Source organism: Octopus bimaculoides, chromosome 4, assembly GCF_046866305.1.
Source record: "Octopus bimaculoides isolate indiv1 chromosome 4, ASM4686630v1, whole genome shotgun sequence".
Classification (NCBI taxonomy): domain Eukaryota; kingdom Metazoa; phylum Mollusca; class Cephalopoda; order Octopoda; family Octopodidae; genus Octopus; species Octopus bimaculoides.
The window spans coordinates 109,970,062-109,992,561 of record NC_142931.1 but is presented as its reverse complement, the minus strand read 5'-3'; the positions used below and the strand labels follow the sequence as shown (position 1 = coordinate 109,992,561).

Here is a 22,500-nt window from a genome sequence, read left to right as displayed (position 1 = left end):
ATAGCAAGAAGTACTTGCACAGTATACAGAATAAAACACAAGATAGATAAATGAGCAGTAAAGGACCATGAAAAAGGAAAGATCGTATGGGTACATTAGAAGTAGTTTTGGCAAAATATGAGAAGCATGAAATGTTTGGAGGATGCAGTGAACAGACAGCTAACAACTGACATGGCTAGTTTATCCCATGCTTCAATAAGGGGAAAAAATTTTGTGTCTGGAGTAATGGTTATATGCTGTTTCTTCATCTTATAAGCATGTCCATGTGTGGAGATACTGAATTAAAAAATGTGGTTAAAGTTGTTGGATAAAGCTGGTGGAGTGGAGGCGCAATGGCCCAGTGGTTAGGGCAGTGGACTCGCAGTCATAGGATTGCGGTTTCGATTCCCAGACCGGACGTTGTGAGTGTTTATTGAGCGAAAACACCTAAAGCTCTACGAGGCTCCGGTAGGGGATGGTGGCAAACCCTGCTGTACTCTTTCACCACAACTTTCTCTCACTCTTACTTCCTGTTTCTGTTGTGCCTGTAATTCAAAGGGTCAGCCTTGTCACACTGTGTCACACTGAATATCCCCGAGAACTATGTTAAGGATATACGTGTCTGTGGAGTGCTCCAGCCACTTGCACGTTAATTTCACGAGCAGGCCGTTCCGTTGATCGAATCAACTGGAACCCTCGATGTCGTAAGCGACGGAGTGCCAACAACAAAAGCTGGTGGATAAATATATAGGTTCCTACCAAGTTTGGCAAAATGAGAAGCATGAAATTTTCGAAGGCTGTAGCTAACAAATGACATGGCCAGTTTATCCCATGCTTCAACATTAAAAAAGATGTTTGTGTCTGGAGTAATGGGTACTGTGCTGTTTTTTGATCTTATAATCATGTCCATGTGTAGAGATACTGAATTTAAAAATGTGGTTAAAGTTATTGGATAAATTTGTAGATTTTTACTGTGGCAGCTGCTAGACACTGAAACTTTTGTGTGTTTATGCTCAGTGATGCAGGACATTCAAGATATGGCAAGTGACTGACCAAGGGTTTTTGTCTGGTTGCACATCTTTCGACAGCAACTAGTAGATTGGTACTCTGGACAAGATGGAGGTTCCAGACTGAAGAAGCAGACTGTTAAGTGTGGATGTACCATAGATATATATAGCTTTATATAAATAACTAATGAATGGGACAAAGGTCTTACTGAGTGATGCTAAGACATCTCTGCTCTTTTAGACCACATTGGTTGGACACTTTGACAGAAGTTGGTCAGCTGGAGACTGTCCTGGCTCTATTTGTCTGTTTTGTCATGGTTTCTATGACTGGATGCCCTTCCTAATGTCAACGACTTTACATAGTGTACTGGGTGCTTTTTACATGACACTGGCATGGGTGGTTTTACCACCCAGTACATTGTGTAAAGTGGTTGGCATTAGGAAGAGCATCCAGCTGTAGAAACTACATCGTAATGTATTAATTTCTAAGAAAGTAAACCATGATTAGAGAAAGATTTGGCTGTTATTTCTAGCAAGTCGAGTGACCACATAGATGCCCCCTTGGTTGGCTCATTTCGAATTGGTGGGCAAAGTTGATGGAGAGGTTATAAGACTAATGTCTTAATGTTGAATCAGTTGTCTCATGAGAAAAGTGCAGTTTTTCTATATTTTAAAATTTATTTTGACTCTGGAGATACCATTATAACCATTATATTTTTGGTACTTCATTTCACTCTCATCTGAGCCCTTTAATTCACTTGGCTGCTGTGTTTCTGTATCTTATCTTATTATATCAAATTCTATACCAAAACACTTTGTCAAACCCTTTATCCTGAGAGCTAATCATTAATCTTATCAACTCCACCAATCTGAGAGAGTGTGTTATTGTTACAGAAACCCAGGTACCACCATATTTCCTATATATATATATATATATATGTGTGTGTGTGTGTGTGTATACACATATATGTATATGTGTGTATATATATGTGTGTGTGTGTATGTATGTATATATATATATATATATATATATATATATATATATATATATATTTATCAAAAGTGCACACAAGGCACCTACCTGCTAGAAATAGGAGGTAGGTGTCTCATGTGCCCTTTTGATAGATACAAATTTTAATTCAAAAGCTATCTAAAACTGTTTAATGCCTCCAACCACCGATATCATTGCTGTTATTATTATCAGTTATTTATATTTACCTCGGTTGATAATAACAATAATAATATCTATATAAATATTCACATTTGAATATTTACTCCTTATGTATCTAAGTATATATGTATGTATGTATGTATGTATCTATCTATCTATCTATCTATCTTTCTATATATCTATTTATCTATCTATCTATATATAGAGAGTCAAAGCAAATGAGACTAAGCAGGCTTAATGTTGAGCAATATAAGATTTATTCCTCCAAATTTAAATGAGAAATTCAAAGGTATGTGGATTCCATGAATGATTTCACAAATGTTCAATATGCGCAATGCCTGAAAGATGGCACACATCAAGTCGACAGTCCAGCACCTCCCAAACATGCTACAGCATGTCTTGGGTAACAGTCTCCAGTGTGGTAGTGATTCTCTGCTCGAGTTCCTCTAAGTTTCCAGGAAGAGGAGGGACATAGACAAGGTCCTTCACATAGCCCCATGTTTGCGCTTTCACTTGTCATCTGCCATCATGGCCTAAACAAGCTGCAGCTTATAGGGTTTCATTAGCAGGCATTTCCTCATGACACATTGGAGGATTTTGGGTTTCCTGACTTGTTCTTCTTATGGACTTCTTGGGGCTTCGCATGAATTTTTGGCAAACCTGCTCAACCATCTCTTCCAATGTTAGTGGTTGTCCAGCCTTCCTCTTTGAATTTTTTGTGCCATGTCCAAATCTGCATTGCCATTGGTAACTTTTTAGAGAACTCTCTCATGCATGCTGCACAGTCTTGTTAGACTGTGTTCGAGCATACTCCAACACACAAAACACCTTTTCTCTTCCAGTGAATGTCATTTCTATACCTGAAAAGATAAACATATCAAACATTAAACATAAAATTTTAACCTGTTTCTACACATGCTGTTAAAATTTGAAGTCATTTGAACAAGAACTCGTAATGTTATTAGGTTGCGAAATGATATCAACATTTTTGAAGTACCCTGTATATATATATATATATATATATATATATATGTATATATGTATATATATTATATATATGATGGCCGTCCACTCATGACCGAGGAAGACCATTGCCAACCTTCAGGAACATTGTGTGCTCTAGGACTAACTTATATTTTGCATTTGCGGCTCCGTTGGTGGCTAATGAGCCCTGCTCTTGACAAGCATACACGACTGCAAACATTGCAGACCAAGCTTTCTCCATTTGCTATACGAGCCGTGCGCTTTCGCGCAGCTCACTTAAGTTCTTCATGCTGGATACATACTCTCTCAAAAGTGTCGATCCCCTCCTTAACCTGCTTCCTCCATCTGTGGCAAAGGAACTTAAAGGATATATATATATATATATATATATATATATATATATATATTCCTTTATTCTTTTATTTGTTTCAGTCATTTGACTGCAGCCATGCTGGAGCACCACCTTTAGTCAAGCAAATTGACCCCAGGACTAATTCCTTGTAAGCCTAGTACTTATTCTATCAGTCTCTTTTGCCAAACTGCCAAGTTATGGGGACATAAACACACCAACATTGGTTGTCAAGTGACAGTGGAAGGACAAACATATACATATACACAAATAAATAAATATATATATATATATATATATATATATATATATATATATATATATATATGACAGGCTTCTTTCAGTTTCCATCTACCAAATCCACTCACAAGGCTTTGGTTGCAACTTCATCCAGGTCTGTCCATTTGGTCATCTTCAAAATGAACTGATTGAAGTAAATTCTTGTTAGTGTTTTGTATGTGTGTATATATATGTGTGTGCGTATATTATCGACAACAGTATCTATATACATGTGTATGTGGGTATATGTATTTATGTATGTATGGATATATATGTGTGTGTATATGTATGTGTATATATCTATATGTTTATACATAAGTGTGTATATAAATATGCATAGTTTGTATATGTATGTATGTGTAAGTTTATATATATATATATATATATATATATATATGTGTGTGTGTGTGTGTTAGTATATGTGTATAACATCTATGCCAGTGGTTCCTAACCTTTTCACAGTGGATCCCAACCCTTTCATTTAAATGAGTTTTCTCACAGACTGCTTTTAATATGCTTATCCTTATGTGTGTGTATATATATATATATATATATATATAACTTTTATAAGTAATATTCTAAAAGAATATATAACTGAACTTATATTGAGTGCTCAATTATTTTGAGCAAATAAATGTGTATATATGTGTTTTTATATTATTAATAAATTTAAAATTTAAAATATAAATATACGAAATATAAATATCAATATGTATAAAAATCTGAATGTAGATAAATATACGTGTGAATATAAATGCGTATAAAAATTTATGCGTAATTAAGCATGAATATTGTATGTAAAGTCTAAAATATAAAATATAAAAGAACCTAAAATTTAAAGAGTTAAATATCTTACGATCGTTTCGCGGATATTACTATAATCACAAAGTGATCCAAAGATCAGCTTATTATCAGTAATTCTGCTCTTCAGAGATGAATTAAGAACCAATGGTATATATATAATATTAAAACATTATAAATATTAAAAAAATTAAAAATAATAATAAAATATATACTGTCCTTTACATACAATATTCATGCTTAATTACGCATAAATTTTTATACGCATTTATATTCACACGTATATTTATCTACATTCAGATTTTTATACATATTGATATTTATATTTCGTATATTTATATTTTAAATTTTAAATTTATTATGTTGCCGCATCATATTGGATGTATGTCTTTCGAAATATTAAATATTGATTTCCTGAGTATATTATTGATAAGTTTATGAATTTATTAATAATATAAAAATATATATATATTTATATATAATTTTAAATTTAGTTCACAGACTCCCAGTACTACTTTTGCAGACCCCAGGTTGGGAACCACTGATCTATGCCTATATATATACATAACCTGAATTCCTTATTATCTCTTCTGATTATTTTGGGTATAAAAATGTAAACAACAGCTGCAGTGGTCATTAACCTCTTTTCTATCTGTACAAAGTGACACACAAAGATGCTTACCTATAGACACAAACATATAAACACACTCATACACTTAAATGACCAATGCATAGGCGATTACTCTATAATTCCTCTCTTATCTTTGAAACAGTCATAATGACCATACAAGCATTTCGTCCTTTCACCAAAGTGTTTGTTGCTGTATGTATGTATCTAAACCACAAACATGTGCGACTGTGTATATGTATATATGTATAATAATAATAATAATAATAATGATAATAATAATAATGGTTTCAAATTTTGCCACAAAGGTAGTAATTTTGGAACCAGTTGATTACATCAACCGCAGTGTTCAACTGTACTTATTTTATCAAACCCGAAAGGATGAAAGGCTAAGTCAACCTTGGCGGAATTTGAACTCAGAATGTAGCAGCAATAATAACAAGAGCACTCAAAGAATGCAAACCTCCGCCAACGCAACACCAACGTCCTCTCAACGATTAACTGGAAATGATTTTTAAAATGAGAATATCTGAAATAAAATCCTTCAATGAATATCATGACAGCTTTTGGTTTTCTCTTCTCTTAAATTCCGGACTTCCTTTAGTAATCCTGTTGTTTTTAATCGATGTATAGAATTATGTATATATGTAAGTAAAGTGTTAAAATGTATGTATAAACTCCTTATATAATAATGAGCGTTGTCTTTTTATATATTGTGTTGTCTTTTTTTATATTTGTATATATATATATATATATATATATATATATATATATATATATATATTTTTGTGTATATATATATATTTTTGTGTATATATATATATATTTTTGTGTATATATATATATATATATATATATATATATACATAAAGTGGAGGCGCAATGGCCCAGTGGTTAGGGCAGCGGACTCGCGGTCATAGGATCGCGGTTTCGATTCCCGGACTGGGCGTTGTGAGTGTTTATTGAGCGAAAACACCTGAAGCTCCACGAGGCTCCGGCAGGGGATGGTGGTGGACCCTGCTGTACTCTTTCACCACAACTTTCTCTCACTCTTACTTCCTGTTTCTGTTGTGCCTGTAATTCAAAGGGTCAGCTTTGTCACAATGTGTCACGCTGAATATCCCCGAGAACTACGTTAAGGGTACACGTGTCTGTGGAGTGCTCCAGCCACTTGTACGTTAACTTCACGAGCAGGCTGTTCCGTTGATCGGATCAACTGGAACCCTCGACGTCGTAAGCGACGGAGTGCCAACAACAAATATACACACACATATATATTTGTGTGTGTGTGTGTGTATATATATATATATGTAAAATAGAGCCAGAGTGAGAGGTGACGGTAGAGGAGAGAAATGGCAAAGAGAGCATTGTATGAATGAGAAAGGAAGGGGTGATAGATGAATAATGAAGGAAGGAGTGAAAAAGCCAATGAACGGCATTTGAAGTATGAGTATATGTGTGTGTAAAAGAGAGGTATGTTTGCCTGCGTGCGTGTGTGTGTGTACAATGGAAATGAGATGGTGATGTTCAACACTGAAAATGTGTGAGTATATGCATGTATGTGTGTGCATGTACAAGAGAACCATGTAAAGAAAATATGAAAAATAATCCAGAATTCTTGTCCGGTACGGGATCAGTCCCAAAATCTAATCAGTTCATACCAGTCACAAGGCCAAACATCCCTGAAAGTGTCATCTGAATCCATCCAGTGGTTCTTGCGATATCTCGTCCACAGACAAACAAACATGATTGAAAACAATACCTCCACCTTAGCGAAGGTGGAGGTAATAATAATTGATGAAGGAAATGGAATATACTTTTAGCACTATCTTCTATTTCCTTCATCAATTATTATTATCTCAACTAAAACCGCAGAATTCCTGATATAGATCCAGCAGAAATATGCCCCAACCATGGATGATACTAGATAGCCCAAACTGTGAACATACTTTATTCAACGCACAAATTGACATATATCCATTAGTACAAAAAAAATTACATATATATTCATATAATACTAAAAGTCTGTGATTGCTTGTTTGTGTGCTTGTCTGTAATTTCATGCAGCCAAACTGGTGTATTGTGAGAAAATACTCTGTAAGTAAGGTACCCCCAAAATGTGAATACAAACAGAATAAAACAAGTTTCATGTAAATCAGACCATGGATTCCCAAGATATGCAGTGAATCCTAGAGTTATTGCCCTTTACTGTAAACACCTGGATAGTTTTGTTTGCAGACTTGCTTGCATGAATGCTTGCCTGTAATTTAATACAGCCAGACTGGAGCATAATGGGAAAATACTCTGAAAGTAAGGTACCCCTGAAATGGGAATACAAATGGAATAAGACAAGTTTCACATAAACTGGACCATGGGTTCCCTAGATATGTGGGGTTTTTTTGGGTACCTTTATGATTGTCTGCTTGCGGGCTTGTTTGCATGCAGGCTTATCTGTAATTTGATACAGCCAAACCAGTGCATAATGAGAAAATAGTTTGAAAGTGAGGTAGCATTGAAGTGTGAATACAAACAGAATAGAACAAGTTTTGCATAAATTGGACCATGGGTTCCTGATATACGTGTTTTTTCGGGTGGTGGGGTACCTTGAACTATTGGTAACCCAATGGGTCATGGGTAGTCTAGTATATATATATATATATATATATATATATATATATATACTTTATTTAAAAGCAGCAGAAATATAACAAAAGACTGTTACTCTGAGTTTCACGTTCCTGTTCATCGGACAGTTTTGTTAGAAAATATATGCTTACTCCGGTATAGATATATATATATATATATATATATATATATATATATATATATATATATATATATATATATATATATGTATGTATGTATGTATGTATGTATGTATGTACATATATATGTGTATGTATATATACAAGGTACGATGGGTAAATTGTTATCATTTTATATTTTTAATTTTGCACATGCACATTGTTTTTGATTTTGTCAACTGCACAGTATAGTAGGGTCAGTAAGGTACCATCTGTGAGAAAAACAGCGCCATGATGCAATTTGCTCTGTCAGAAATTTGGAAATGACATGCTGTACTGTTTGGTATTTACACCAGAAGCACCAATACAAACATTTCAGAGTGTTTGAGTGTCAGTCTGAGAACATGTACTAAGAGTGATAAAACTCAAACATCCAGTCAATATCATGGTGTTTGGAGTGATCACTAGTGATGGTGATGTTATGCCTCCATTCATCTTCCCACATGGCCTCAGACTCAACACGGAGGCCTACATCAAGTGCGTGGAGGAGGTAGTGCTACCCTGGGTGTCTGCTGGAAGACCCTATGTCTGGCAACAGGACTCTGCACCATGCTACACAAGCAGGCTGTTAGACAATTTCTGTGACCACATCACCCCTAACATTTGGCCACCTAACTCCCTAGACAGCAACTCCCTTTATTATGTGTGGGGAACAGTTGAGTGAGAGACCAACAAAACTCTTTGTAACACCAAAGATAAACTGAAGGCAAGGATTATGGCAGCATTCACCAACTTAAACAAGGAGATTATCCAGAAGAGTTGCAAGAGATTCTGAAGTCATCTTGAGGCCGTGGTTGAAGCCAATGGCAATTTTATTAAATAAATTTTCTCTTTAGTATTTCAAGATATTTTTATGTAATTTTGGTAAATATATCATAGGTGCAGGAGTGGCTGTGTGATAAGAAGCTTACTTCCCAACCACATGGTTCCAGGTTCAGTCTCACTGCATGGCAAGTACCTTCTACTAAAGCTTCGGGTCAACCAAAGCCTTGTGAGTGGATTTGGTAGACAGAAACTGAAAGAAGCCCATCGTGTGTGTGTGTGTGTGCGCGTGTGTGCGTGCGTGTGTGTATGTGTATGTTTGTCCATTCCACCATCGCTTGACAACCGATGCTGGTGTGTTTATGTCCCCATAACTTAGTGGTTCAGCAAAAGAGACCGACAGAATAAGTACTAGGCTCACAAAGAATAAGTCTTGGGGGTTGGTTTGTTTGACAAAAGGTGGTGCTCCAGCATGGCCACGTTCAAATGACTGAAACCAGTAAAAAAAAAAAAATAAAAGCATAAAAGAAAATATCTGTTAAAATGAAATGTCAGTGTTATCTTCATTTTTGCATAATTTAGATGAGAGTTTATTCACTGCACCCTCTACACATATTCTCTATCTCTGTTCTGTGCGTGTGATTACATGTATGAATATTTTTTGCAGGGACACATATCTGTATATGTGTGTGTGTGTGTATGTGCGTGTGTGCGTGCGTGTGTGTGTGTGTGTGTGTGTGTGTGTGTACTCATATATCTCTGCCCTGTCTGTATGACTGTGAGTGTATATCTGCATAATTTTTCTTTTCCTTTATTCCATTTTGATATAAACGTATGCATATATTTGCATACTTTTTTCGACATTTGGACAGATATAAACTATAAACTTTCTCACTCTTAATACCTGTATGTTCTAAAAATGTAATTTTCCCAAATAAAGTACACTTCATATTCAAGGCTCTGATGAAGCTACAGGATGTTACAAGGGACCCAACTAACAGTCTACCAGACCTAATAGGTTCTGGATCATATGTGTATTGAGTCCTACACCAGATTATCAGTCTCACTGTGCCTAAGTGAAATATCAAAAATATATATGACTATATATTTGAACTTCTTAACTGGGTTATAAGAAAGAACTATTTTCATACTAAATACTTTATGTGGTTAGATATTGGACTTTTTTGATATCTCCATAATGATTCTAAATTTAAATTGAGAGTACCTACAGATTTTGGTGAGGCTAAAGTTTGTTTAAAGCTATGTATATGATTTTTAAAAGGATGTAACCTATAAAGACATTATTTATCACAACATGATGTGGGTAGGAGGTGCCAGCAATCTTGGTAAATATGTTTTGTACAAATTTACTCAAGAGTATTTTAACTTTCTTAACAAGTCTTTGACCATAAAACAAATAAGTACAGATCAACAGATGAAATATGGAATGTATGTGGACAAACATAAACCAGAAATAAACTTCAACTTTATAAATCAGGTTGGTTTAAATTGGGTTATGTAATGCAGCTGAAAAGACACCAACCTGATATGTACATATATGTGTATAAAATAATATGAAGATATCAACATCATGTTAATACACACACACACACACACCAGTATCTGCCATGACTGCGATTGTGCTCAACTTCATAGGTCTTCTCATGCATGACATAATGACAAAGGTATCGGTCTTCACCTCCATCAGGCCAAACACTCGAAAGGAACTCAACCACTTTGCCTCCATAATGTCAAACATATATATATATATATATACACAGACACTTATATACATATATATACATATACATATATATATATGTACATATCTACACATATATATATACATATATATATATATACATATAGATTCAAGGCTTGAATATGGTACTTATGCGAAGGCACCCGAATATCGCATCCCAAAAGGATGGGTGATTAAAATCAAACAATAAGCAACACGGATTTCAAAAGTGATTGCAGTACACACGTTTCATGCTACTTCAATTTATTTAAGTAATGTGAGCATTACCTTAAATGCAATATGAAGAGCAATCTTCAGCTGCACGAAAAATGCAGAAAAAAGACATATTACAAATGTGGCAACATATTAAAACCAAGTGGGAGAGAGCATACATAAAATCCAAATGTGAGGAAGAATATATAAGTCCATCTTGACATAGCAGGGTCTATCAGGCTAGTAATTGATTCTAGACAAAAGTTTTAACTGTCTCAGAATTATATTGTTTCTTATCTAGTGGTGATAGCAAAGGGACAATTACTTCTATATAACCATAAATCTTCATTTAGACTTAGACATAAGGCAAATAGTACAACTTTGGCAAGTAAAATTTGGGAGTTAAAAGACAATAGTATTAATTTTAGCCTTAAATGGGAAATTATAAGAAAAGCTCAACCTTATAGAAATAATAGATATGGATGTGAATTGTGTTCTATGGAAATATATGAAATTTTTAAACTTAGGAACAATCCTAATCTAATCAATAATAGATTAGACCTTAGGGTATCATGTGTGCATTGCTCTACTCGCACTTTTAAATTTTTAAAAAAATAGGACTTTTATTTAAATAACTAAAGTTATCAAAATTTATAGTACTTTACTTCTATTATGGTCATCTAGAACTATCAATTAGCACATATTTATTTTGGTAATTGAAACTTTACAACATATATTCCTGATCTCTATCCTTAACATCTAATCTACTTAAATCAATCATCAGATTCCTGTATTGATTATCCTTGTTATTTCCTAACATCCTTTCTTTTCTCAGTCCCTTAAACATCAGTATACACATTATTATAAACTAATATAAATCCGATAATAATTTTTATCTTTTATTCACATTATATAAATAAGGCTTACCTATGTGTCTCCTAAATAGTATCATTATCTTATCGTCAGCTAATAAGTTTTTTTAAAGATAATTCAAAATAGTATTCATGATCACTATATACTTAATATACTTAATATCCTTAAATTTTACACCCTATCCAGAGCCCCTGAATTCAATATTGACATTACTTCATGATTTTTGTGGAAGATAATTACATCTCATTTTATTTTATTAACATACCTCTTATTGTGTAAACATTAGTTAGAGTTCTGTTGTTGTCTGTACCACTATACTGTTACTCTATTCAGACTAAAAGTAAAAAACCTATTTGACCAATATACCTAGGGCTATAATTCCTCAACATTAATTCCTCAACATTTTGATAGTAATAAAATGACCTGATACTACTATGACCAGTGAAACCTCTAGATTCTAATACTTTTATAGCCTTGTCCATGCATACTGCTTACACCTTCCCTCTCTTTAGAAGTAATTGTCCCTTTGCTATCACCACTAGATAAGAAACAATATAATTCTGAGACAGTTAAAACTTTTGTCTAGAATCAATTACTAGCCTGATAGACCCTGCTATGTCAAGATGGACTTATATATTCTTCCTCACATTTGGATTTTATGTATGCTCTCTCCCACTTGGTTTTAATATGTTGCCACATTTGTAATATGTCTTTTTTCTGCATTTTTCGTGCAGCTGAAGATTGCTCTTCATATTGCATTTAAGGTAATGCTCACATTACTTAAATAAATTGAAGTAGCATGAAACGTGCGTACTGCAATCACTTTTGAAATCTGTGTTGCTTATTGTTTGATATATATACATATATATATATATACATATATATATATATATACATATATATATACATATACACACACATATATATATATTTATACACACATATATGTACAAACACACACACATATATATATATATACATATATAGATACACATATATAATTACATATATATATATATATATATATATATATATATATATATATATATATATATATATATATATATATATATATATATATATATATATCAAAATAAGTAACAAGGATATCCAAAGTTAATGCAGTACGATCGTTTCATGGGACTCCATTTATTTAAGCAATGTGAACATTACATCAAATATAAAATGCAGAGCAATCCTCAGCTGCACAAAGATATAGAAATTTAATGAAATTACATTTAAACAGGACATATTTTTATAATTTAATCTAAACTCTCCAAGTAGAAAGGAAGAATACATTTTGACTTAGCCAGACCATACACACTAGTAAATAATTCTAAGCAGATTTTTAACTGTCACTGATTTTATTTGTTTTTTTTTTAGTTTCTGATTTATGGATCATCTTATCAGACCTAATGATTCAAAGCTTAAGAGGACACTGGCATTTTCTTTGTAGGGTAAGGGATATAAACAGTATAGACAGTAAACATGGATGATATAGTTATAAAATTTCTTAGGGTTTGGTGACAAACTACTATGGGGTGGGGGTTCTCTACTAGCAGACCAGTTTATAATGGAACAGGGGAAAAATTATCGTAAGGCACCTAGGTCAAACGTATCTAAAATAAAGTTACTATATTGTATACAGATACAGTAAATGGTTATTCATAGTTTTCATTAATCACAATAATATATCAGTATTGTTTTACATATGCTAAGTTTGAAATACTTGAGATACCAATGTTTGCTTAATTAATATGTGAATAAATAAAGGCTAATTATAAATTAATAATGAAATAAAAGGAAATAGTGTATAATAATGTAAATAATCAATTAAGGCAGTATACAAAAACAATGAAGTGGTATTAATTTAAAATGCTATGGTAAAGTACATTTAGACTTATTTACACCAATATAAAGGACCCATAGATAAGATGTGAAATGAAAATTTTTATATATATTGGACTAAAATTTTAAAATTAAACTTATATATCTAATATCATTAAAAGGACACATAATAGATAAATTTATTATATAGTCAATATAAAGAATTGATACATAGGATTTACATGGTATATAATGATGGACTCATTAAGGTTTAAGAAACTGATAAAATGGGCGATTGGAATTAACATAGAATATAATGGTGAACTAAACTATTAATAGAGAACATGATAATTATGTACTTATTTAGTTAGATTGCACTATCATAAATTATCAGGAACTGGTATTAACTAACATAGGCTAAGTACAAAATAATAATGGAACAAGGATTAGATTTCTTTAAGTTACCCATAAAATAACAATGATAATGCTACAACAACAATGGAATAACATGAATCCTTTAGGGTCAGTCATCAAATAAAATTTTAAAAGGTTTAAAAACTATTAAAAAATTTCAGACATCCTATTCATTAAAGTTAAGTAAAATACACACTAAACTAACAGCAATAGCAAATGTGATATGGAAAAAATTTAAGTAAAACCATATACCATCAATGGATAAAGTTAGAATTTTAGTTTTCACAGGAAGATTATACATTAAGGTGAGAGATCAAAAATTTGCTCTAAAAATTAAATGGAAGTAATTATGAGGTATAAAATAGTCATGTAGGGTAGAAAAAAACACATCATGGAAAAGAAAAAGAGTATAAATTAGTCAAATCTCTAACATCAAGATGAAGTTAATGTGTGATTTAGTAATCACAATAAATAAGAATTATAGAAAGTATTTAATATGTCAAATATCTAAAAACTAAGCTTGTTTAAAATTTACTTAATTAGCTTATCTCTATAGTAACTACATATATATATATATATATATATATATATATATATATATATATATATATATATATATATATATATATATATATACATACATACATACATATATACATATATATATATACATCTATATACATAGATCAGTTGATAATGTCCCTTAGTGGTTGATGATATATGCATCTCGGATGATAAGCAGAAGTAGTTGGGGTGCATCATAGCCATGTGTTGAGAGGAATTCTTTGGGGTTTGAATAATTCACCTCTCGAAACATAGGTGTTTCATTTATCATCCTTAAACAAACTTTATTCAGGGTCCTTTTGAGTGGAATGGGCCTTCAGGGACCTTTTGAGTGTACTTGAAGAAAGTTCTCATTGGGCCACACCTGCAAGGTTATACGCTGTCTATCTAGATATGAGATCACCATGTCATGCACATATGGTTGTGGTGCATGTGCGTGGTGTACCCTTATCAGATGGGTAGTCATGCTGAGTATATTAGGCTTCTTATATTTGTACCCAAGTGTCAATTTGATGGCATGTGCTGCTCTCTCAGTCAATAATAATAATAATAATAATAATAATAATATCATTCCAGCTGAAGGTCATTGCCATTAATGAAGATTTGGTGATTCTCAAGGAAAATGCAGTGCGATTTGATGAAGACCTGCCTGATTTTAAGTAAGTAATTTACAATGATGACATCATCATCATCACCACCATCCTCCTCCTCCAACCCCTTATTTTCATCATCACAACCATCACCATCACTACCACCCCACCACCACCACCTCCGCTACCACTACCATCCTCCCCCTCTCCCCACCCTCCCCAATCCCCTCCTCATCCGCCATCACCTCCCCCTCCCCTCCTCCTCATCATCCTCCTCCTCATCATCCTCATCATCATCCTCATCATCATCATCATCATCATCATCATCATCATCATCACCAAAACCACCACTACCACCACTGCCACTGCCACTGCCACTGCCACCAGCACCACCACTACCCTCCTTCAACCCTTCATCTTTATCATCGTCACAACCACCACCACCACCTCTGCTACCACCACCACCTGCTACCACCACCACCTCTGCTACCACCACCACCACTACCACCCTCGTCGTCGTCGTCGTCGTCGTCGTCATCATCATCATCATCACCATCATGATCATCATCAATCATGCTAGATCTTCTTTATTCATTGCCCATGGTTCATTGGTTTCTTTTCGCTGCCTTAGAGATGCTCATTCTTTAAACTTGTTTTTTTAGTTTGGAGAAATAAAAACAGCAGATCTTTGGAAATGATCTGTTTTCTTTGAACCTTAACAGTCACCTTACCCATAACTCTATGGTGTCTGTGAGCCCTAACTTCTATGTTATCCTTAACTCTCCTTCTGTGACAAGGAACTCTAATTTCTATTTACATTTAAAATATAAACAGCTCTAGTATAATAGATATTATTAGCTACATATACGTAATATATATGCTTTGTGTATTCTCTGGTGGCTGCAATAGCTTGGCAGAGTGTATACACTCTCTATGCGCTGAGTGTATACACTCTCTAAGCGCTGAGTATATACACTCTCTAAGCGCTGAGTGTAAAACACCTCAGAGTCATGGACAGGTGAGGTAAGTCACCCTTAACTTTCCTTCTATGTTTGTGACTCTAACTGCTATGTTATTCCAAATTCTGCATCTGTTTCTATGAATCCTGACTGCTTTATTGCAGTACTTACATGGAATAAATATATTTTGTGGCGCTCTCAGTAATTCTTATACAATTTTCATTACAGGACAACTGGTGGTGTACATCCCCACTCAGATGGGGTTACTGTGACAGCACCTACTTTAATGTGGATCCAGGTAATTATAAACAAACATTTGATCCTGATCACCACCCATTTTCTTTTCTAAAATGTGAATAACCATGTAACACTCTACAGCAAGAGCTTCAAAGATTAAGTGCAATTTGTGCAAATTGCACTTTATAGTTGAAGCTCTGATGAAGCTATAGGGTGATACTCAAGCATTCAACTATGAGTGCATTCCATCTTATAGCAGAAACAGCTGTAAGCTAATGAATTTCATGACATAATTTTTTTAGTCCTTTGTCATTCTAATTTCCTATATTTATATATTTGTGTTTTTGTGGTAAGATGCAAAGTGTTCCTGACGCATCTATGTTAGATGTTTGTAGAGTCTGACAAATACAATTGATTAATGTCAACTGCATGAAGCATTTAGGTATGAGGAAATAATCTAGTTTATCAATACACACACATGTATGTGCGTGCATGCACGCACACGCACATATACACACTGCATGTGTTTCAGAAGATGTGAAAAACATCAGTTACATGAGCTTACTGCCCAGTTATGCAACAAATGGATCTAGCCCGCTTCATCAGTGTTACTGGTAATATATTTCGTGTTGTTGGCACTCCGTTGCTTACAACGTTGAGGGTTCCAGTTGATCCGATCAATAGAACAGCCTGCTCATGAAATTAATGTGCAAGTGGCTGAGCACTCCACAGACACATGTACCCTTAACGTAGTTCTCAGAGATATTCAGCGTGACACAGTGTGACAAGGCTGACCCTTTGAATTACAGGCACAACAGAAACAGGAAGTAAGAGTGAGAGAAAGTTGTGGTGAAAGAGTACAGCAGGGTTCACCACCATCCTCTGCCGGAGCCTCATGGAGCTTTAGGTGTTTTCGCTCAATAAACACTCACAACGCCCGGTCTAGGAATCGAAACCGCGATCCTATGACTGCGAGTCCACTGCCCTAACCACTGGGCCATTACACCTCCACGGTAATATATGTATGTGTATATATATATATATTTATATATATATATATATATATATATATATATATATGTATATAAAGGTATGGTAATGCAAACAAGAAAAATAGAACTCAAAATACAGTTGTACGTATGTTTCTATTAATATTTAGCAGAAGCCAGACCTCCAGATGGATAGAAACTGGGTCATGGTTATGAGCAGGATGGCTATTCTTCCCTAGAAACAAGCTAAGAGGGAGCTATATGAAGCATTTGGACAGAAGTAGTGAGCATATAGATCACCTTTATTATTCATCGTTATTGCTTAACTATCATGTTCTGCCATAGTTTATGTTTGATCAAACTGGAACATCTACTGTTTTGCTTGTAGAAGTGATGTGTTCCATTATCTACGTGACATTGTAATTGTTTTTAAAATTTATTCTAGAACAATCCAGGGAAATATTATTAATATCAGTTATATAAATCCATGACTTTTTGATCTGTAACTAGTATGGTAACTGTCAATGCACAAAACTGTTGGTCCTTGAGTGATTCTGTTGTTTCTGCTAAATATTAATAAAAATATATCACCACCACCACCATCACCACCACCACCACCATCACCACCACCACCACCACCATCATCATTATCATCATCATCATCATTTAGTGTCTGCTTTCTATGCTGGCATGTGTTAGACAGTTTGAATGAAACTGGTAAGCTAGAGAGCTGCACCAGGTTCCAATCAGATTTGGCATGGTTTTTATGGCTGGATGCCCTTTTTAATGCCAACCACTCCAAAAGTGTAATGGGTGCTTTTTATGTGCCACTGGCATGGGTGCCAGTTACGTGACAATGGCCATGACTATGATTTCACTTGGCTTGACGAATCTCCTCAAGCTCAGCATATCATCAAAGATCTCGGTCACTTGTCATTGCCACTGTTAGGCCCATCATTTGAAGACCATGCTTCACCACCTTGTCCCATGTCTTCTTTGGTCTACCTCTTCCACAGGTTCCCTCCACATTTAGAGATCAGCACTTTTTTTTCACAGCTATGTATATATATTTATAAACTACATTTGACTTTTAATACAATGGTATCAATTTATATATTTAAAAATGACAAATAATTGATGCAGGAAAATACTGGAATAAATATACAACAACATTTATGTTCCTCTTTCCGAGTACCAACTTCAATACTGACTGTAATCAGCTTTACTTTTTACCCATCTTCCTAGGATTCAACATACTAAGGTCTATTCTATCAATTTTAATCTCTTTATTAAAGATAATATTTTATCTCATCAGGAAAAAGAAAAACCAATCATATTTAGCTGTATATTTTTGTTTTGTATCCTTATTAGGCATTGGACCTTCTTCTAGACAAACTGAAGGCAGATAATTTGGACTTTTCAAAAGTTGCTGCCATATCTGGATCTGGCCAGGTTTGTGATACTCGTTATTGTTTTGCACTTATTAATATTGTTTTTATTCCAGTATTTGAATATTCCAGTACTTGACAAAATAAAGTGTCAGTCAAGTACTGGGGTCTTCTAACAAATAGCTACTACTGGCCTTGTGTTGAAATTAGAAACAAAACAGTTCTTATTGTTTTTACTGTATAAGCACCATTATTATTTTTGTATTATGCTGTAATATGTATGTATTATGTTGTATCATGTATATATTTTATATTAAGCTGTATTATGCTATAGCCATCAGCAAGGACTTATTTTCAAGCACTTAATACATTTCAGTCCAAAGTGTGTGGGTGGCTCATTTGTGCTGCAGCAGATGATGGGCTTTCTAATTGCTAATAGCCTTAGTTCTTGCTCTAAACAGCCTATTGCAAAAATCACATTGGACTGTAGCTGTTGGTTGGCATTGAGTTGCTCTATCTTTCCTATGTTTCATTATGATATTCTGTTTTCTCCAAAATGGGATATTCCTGCTTTGGTTAAATTACACCAAACAGTACATTGCTTGGCTGTCATTTCCCAGGAACTTTGGTTTGTACCAGTATTCTTCAGAGTTTTCTTCTGTTCTTCTGCTTCTTTCATTATGTTATAATAATCGGACTGGAGCCTGGTGTTGCCATCCGGTTTCACCAGTCCTCAGTCAAATCGTCCAACCCATGCTAGCATGGAAAGCGGACGTTAAACGATGATGATGATGTATGTATTATATATTATAGTTTTATGTTGTAATATGTATTATGTATTATTGCATTATGTATTATGATGTATTAAATGTTAATGTATAATGTACTCTGTCCTTGTAATGATTCTTCCTCAGTCACTCTTGTGGCAAAAATGTAGAAATTATTATTATTGGTGCAGGAGTGGCTGTGTGGTAAGTAGCTTGCTTACCAACCACATGGTTCCAGGTTCAGTCCCACTGCATGGCATCTTGGGCAAGTGTCTTCTGCTATAGCCTCGGGCCGACCAAAGCCTTGTGAGTGGATTTGGTAGACGGAAACTGAAAGAAGCCCGTCGTATATATGTATATATATATGTGTGTGTGTGTGTTTGTGTGTCAGTGTTTGTCCCCCTAGCATTGCTTGACAACCGATGCTGGTGTGTTTATGTCCCCGTCACTTAGTGGTTCGGCGAAAGAGACCGAAAGAATAAGTACTGGGCTTACAAAGAATAAGTCCCGGTGTTGATTTGCTTGACTAAAGGCAGTGCTCCAGCATGGACGCAGTCAAATGACTGAAATAAGTCAAAAAGTATAGAATAAAGAGTATTGTTATTATTTAGTCTACACTGGTCTGCAGTATGAGTCATTGAATTAACATTTTTGTCAATGTTCTTGTGTTATGGTCCAAGCCAGACTTCCAGATGGAAGAAACTGGATCAAAGTTATAAGCAGGATGAACAGTCTTCCCCAGAAACAAGCTGTGAGAGAGCTATGTAAAAAGTTGAGGCAGAGGTAGTGTGCACACAGATCACTTTTGTTATTTATAACTACTGTCTAACTACCCTGTTATGCTCTGGTTTATGTCCAATCAGACTGGAACAACTGCTATTTTGCTTGTAGATGAGATGTGTTTTATTATCTGGACAGTTCCTTTAGTACTGAGGAGCACTCTGTTGGTTACGACAATGAGGGTCCCAGCTGATCCGATCAACGGAACAGCCTGCTCATGAAATTAACGTGCAAGTGACTGAGCAATCCACAGACATGTGTACCCCTAACGTAGTTCTCAGGGAGACTCAGTGTGACAAATAACGTGACAAGGCCGGCCCTTTGAAATACAGGTACTACTCATTTTTGCCAGCTGAGTGGACTTTACTACTAACTCCCCATGGACTATGTATACTGTAACTGATGATATAGTCATGTGCTGAGATTGTGGTATCTGCAGAGATTCCTGGTTAGTTTGCAAGGTGTTTCTTTCTAAACATCATAGTTTTGCCCTACATTTGACATTAAGCTGCAGCTTGAGAGCCCAGGAATTTGGAGGAATGTGGAGTTGCCACTTAGTCACCACTACTTCCAAGTCTGCTCCGGCCCAGGGCCCCAATTATGGGTCGAATAGCAGAAGAGCTGTAGCTAAGGCATACAAGACTCAAAGGAGGGCCGGCTCTCTAGATATGCTTCACACAGTAGCATCAGTATGTGAACATGCCTTGATATCGCATGAACCATCCCCACTGCTTAAGGGTTAAATAGGCCCTGTACTTTAGGGGTAAGGTCGAGAGGGCAGGAGAATAGCAGAATAATCTATAAATAAACTGACAGAAAGCAATGAGAAACCACTGCTGGATATTTCCCAGAAAGAATCATGAATTTTCAGACTTTAGTATGGAGGTCCTTTTTTCTGATGCCTGTAAGGCATGACACAGAAAGAGAGACAGAGAGAGAGAGTATTTCTGCAGCTTGTCTCCTTGACAGAGCTATATCCTTGGACCAAGTGTAAACGAAAATTGTCCATCAGGTATCTAGAATGTCAAGTGCTTATATTCCTTTACCAGTTGGGTAATTTGGAAGATTAGTGGAGGGCAAGAGTAGTGTTGCAGTCAAGGAGATTTTGAGTGCTTACTCAATGACCTATTTTGGAGGTCTTTCAATCCAAAGACTACAAACAGCTTCCAAGAATCCCTAGAAGATACTTGTCCAAGGTTTTGTGCAGTGGAATGGAACCCAAAACCATGTGGTTACAAAGCAAGCTTCTTAACCAAATAGCCAAGCCTGCACCAGGCACATCCACTAAATACCTTCATAAATTTTCACCCCTCACCAAAATAGAGTAAGGTATCTTGGCAGAAGACATAATAAAGTACATAACAGAAGATTTAAAATAACAACAATCTATAAATAGTTTAAACAAATACCTTACTTCAATCATTCTATTTCTTTTTAAAAGCAACATGGAAGTGTCTTTTGGAAGAAAGGAGCTGAAAATGGGCTTAAAAGTCTTCATTCCGGTTCTTCCCTCCGTGAACAGTTAAAGGTAAGAAAGGAGATATTTATTATTTTTCAAAGTTAATATATTTCTATATAATAATTGCGGAGATGTACTTGCATAGCAAGTGACCTGATCTGAAATTGTGTGCTGGAACGAAAACAATTGCAGCGTGGAAGGTGTTTATAAACCATTTAAAATAACACACAAAGACCATTAGATTCCCTTCAGCATTTAAATTTAATTTGTCAAAATATTTTCGTCACTTTGAGACCGCGACCTGTTCACTGACAAAATTTTGTGCTGCATCAGAATTAAATTAAATGTAAATGTTGAAGTGAATCTAACGGTTTTTGTGTGTTATTTTAAATGGCTTATAAACACCTTCCACGCTGCAATTGTATATAATAATTATAGTCAATTTAAATTTTGGTTGGTTGATTGGCTAGTTGATTTCTCCAGTCATGCATTACATGATATAGAGAGAAGGAGAAGAGAGTGTAAAAGAGATACAGAGAGCATTAACATAAGAGGTGCAGTATGACTGCACAAGCTAGACTTGGTGGCAAGCCTTACCTCAATGAATTGAGTGTATTGGGAACACATATTATATGAAAGGAATAGTTGTTCTCCAAAGACAAAATACAACAACAGTTAACATGTTTGTAAATTAATGTTTGAATCTGCCAGAAAATATTAAGAGTGAATATGTTTGTCTTTATAGCATTATATATATCTTACTTAATAAGGATATACTGTATTCTATAACCAGGAATCTTAAAAAACCTTAAAGCCACAACACTGCAGTATTTATCTTGGCAAAGCATTTCTTATAGATGTATAATGCTAAAAAGCACAGCAGTGTATCAGTGGCCGATGAAATTTGGTACTGGACATTTTTTGTCTGCTACTGA

The 22,500-nt window shown here is 34.7% G+C and overlaps 1 protein-coding gene across 1 annotated transcript in view; it reads left to right on the top strand.

Annotated features, from left to right (window-relative positions):
* Positions 1-22,500, top strand: part of LOC106877134 (xylulose kinase) — an 85,599-nt gene that overhangs the window by 26,418 nt on the left and 36,681 nt on the right. Inside the window, exons 2-5 of the mRNA XM_089351176.1 lie at positions 14,973-15,055; positions 16,174-16,243; positions 18,543-18,623; positions 21,548-21,634. Of these exons, the coding sequence (XP_089207302.1) occupies positions 14,973-15,055; positions 16,174-16,243; positions 18,543-18,623; positions 21,548-21,634 (321 nt within the window). The remainder of the gene's footprint in view (positions 1-14,972; positions 15,056-16,173; positions 16,244-18,542; positions 18,624-21,547; positions 21,635-22,500) is intronic.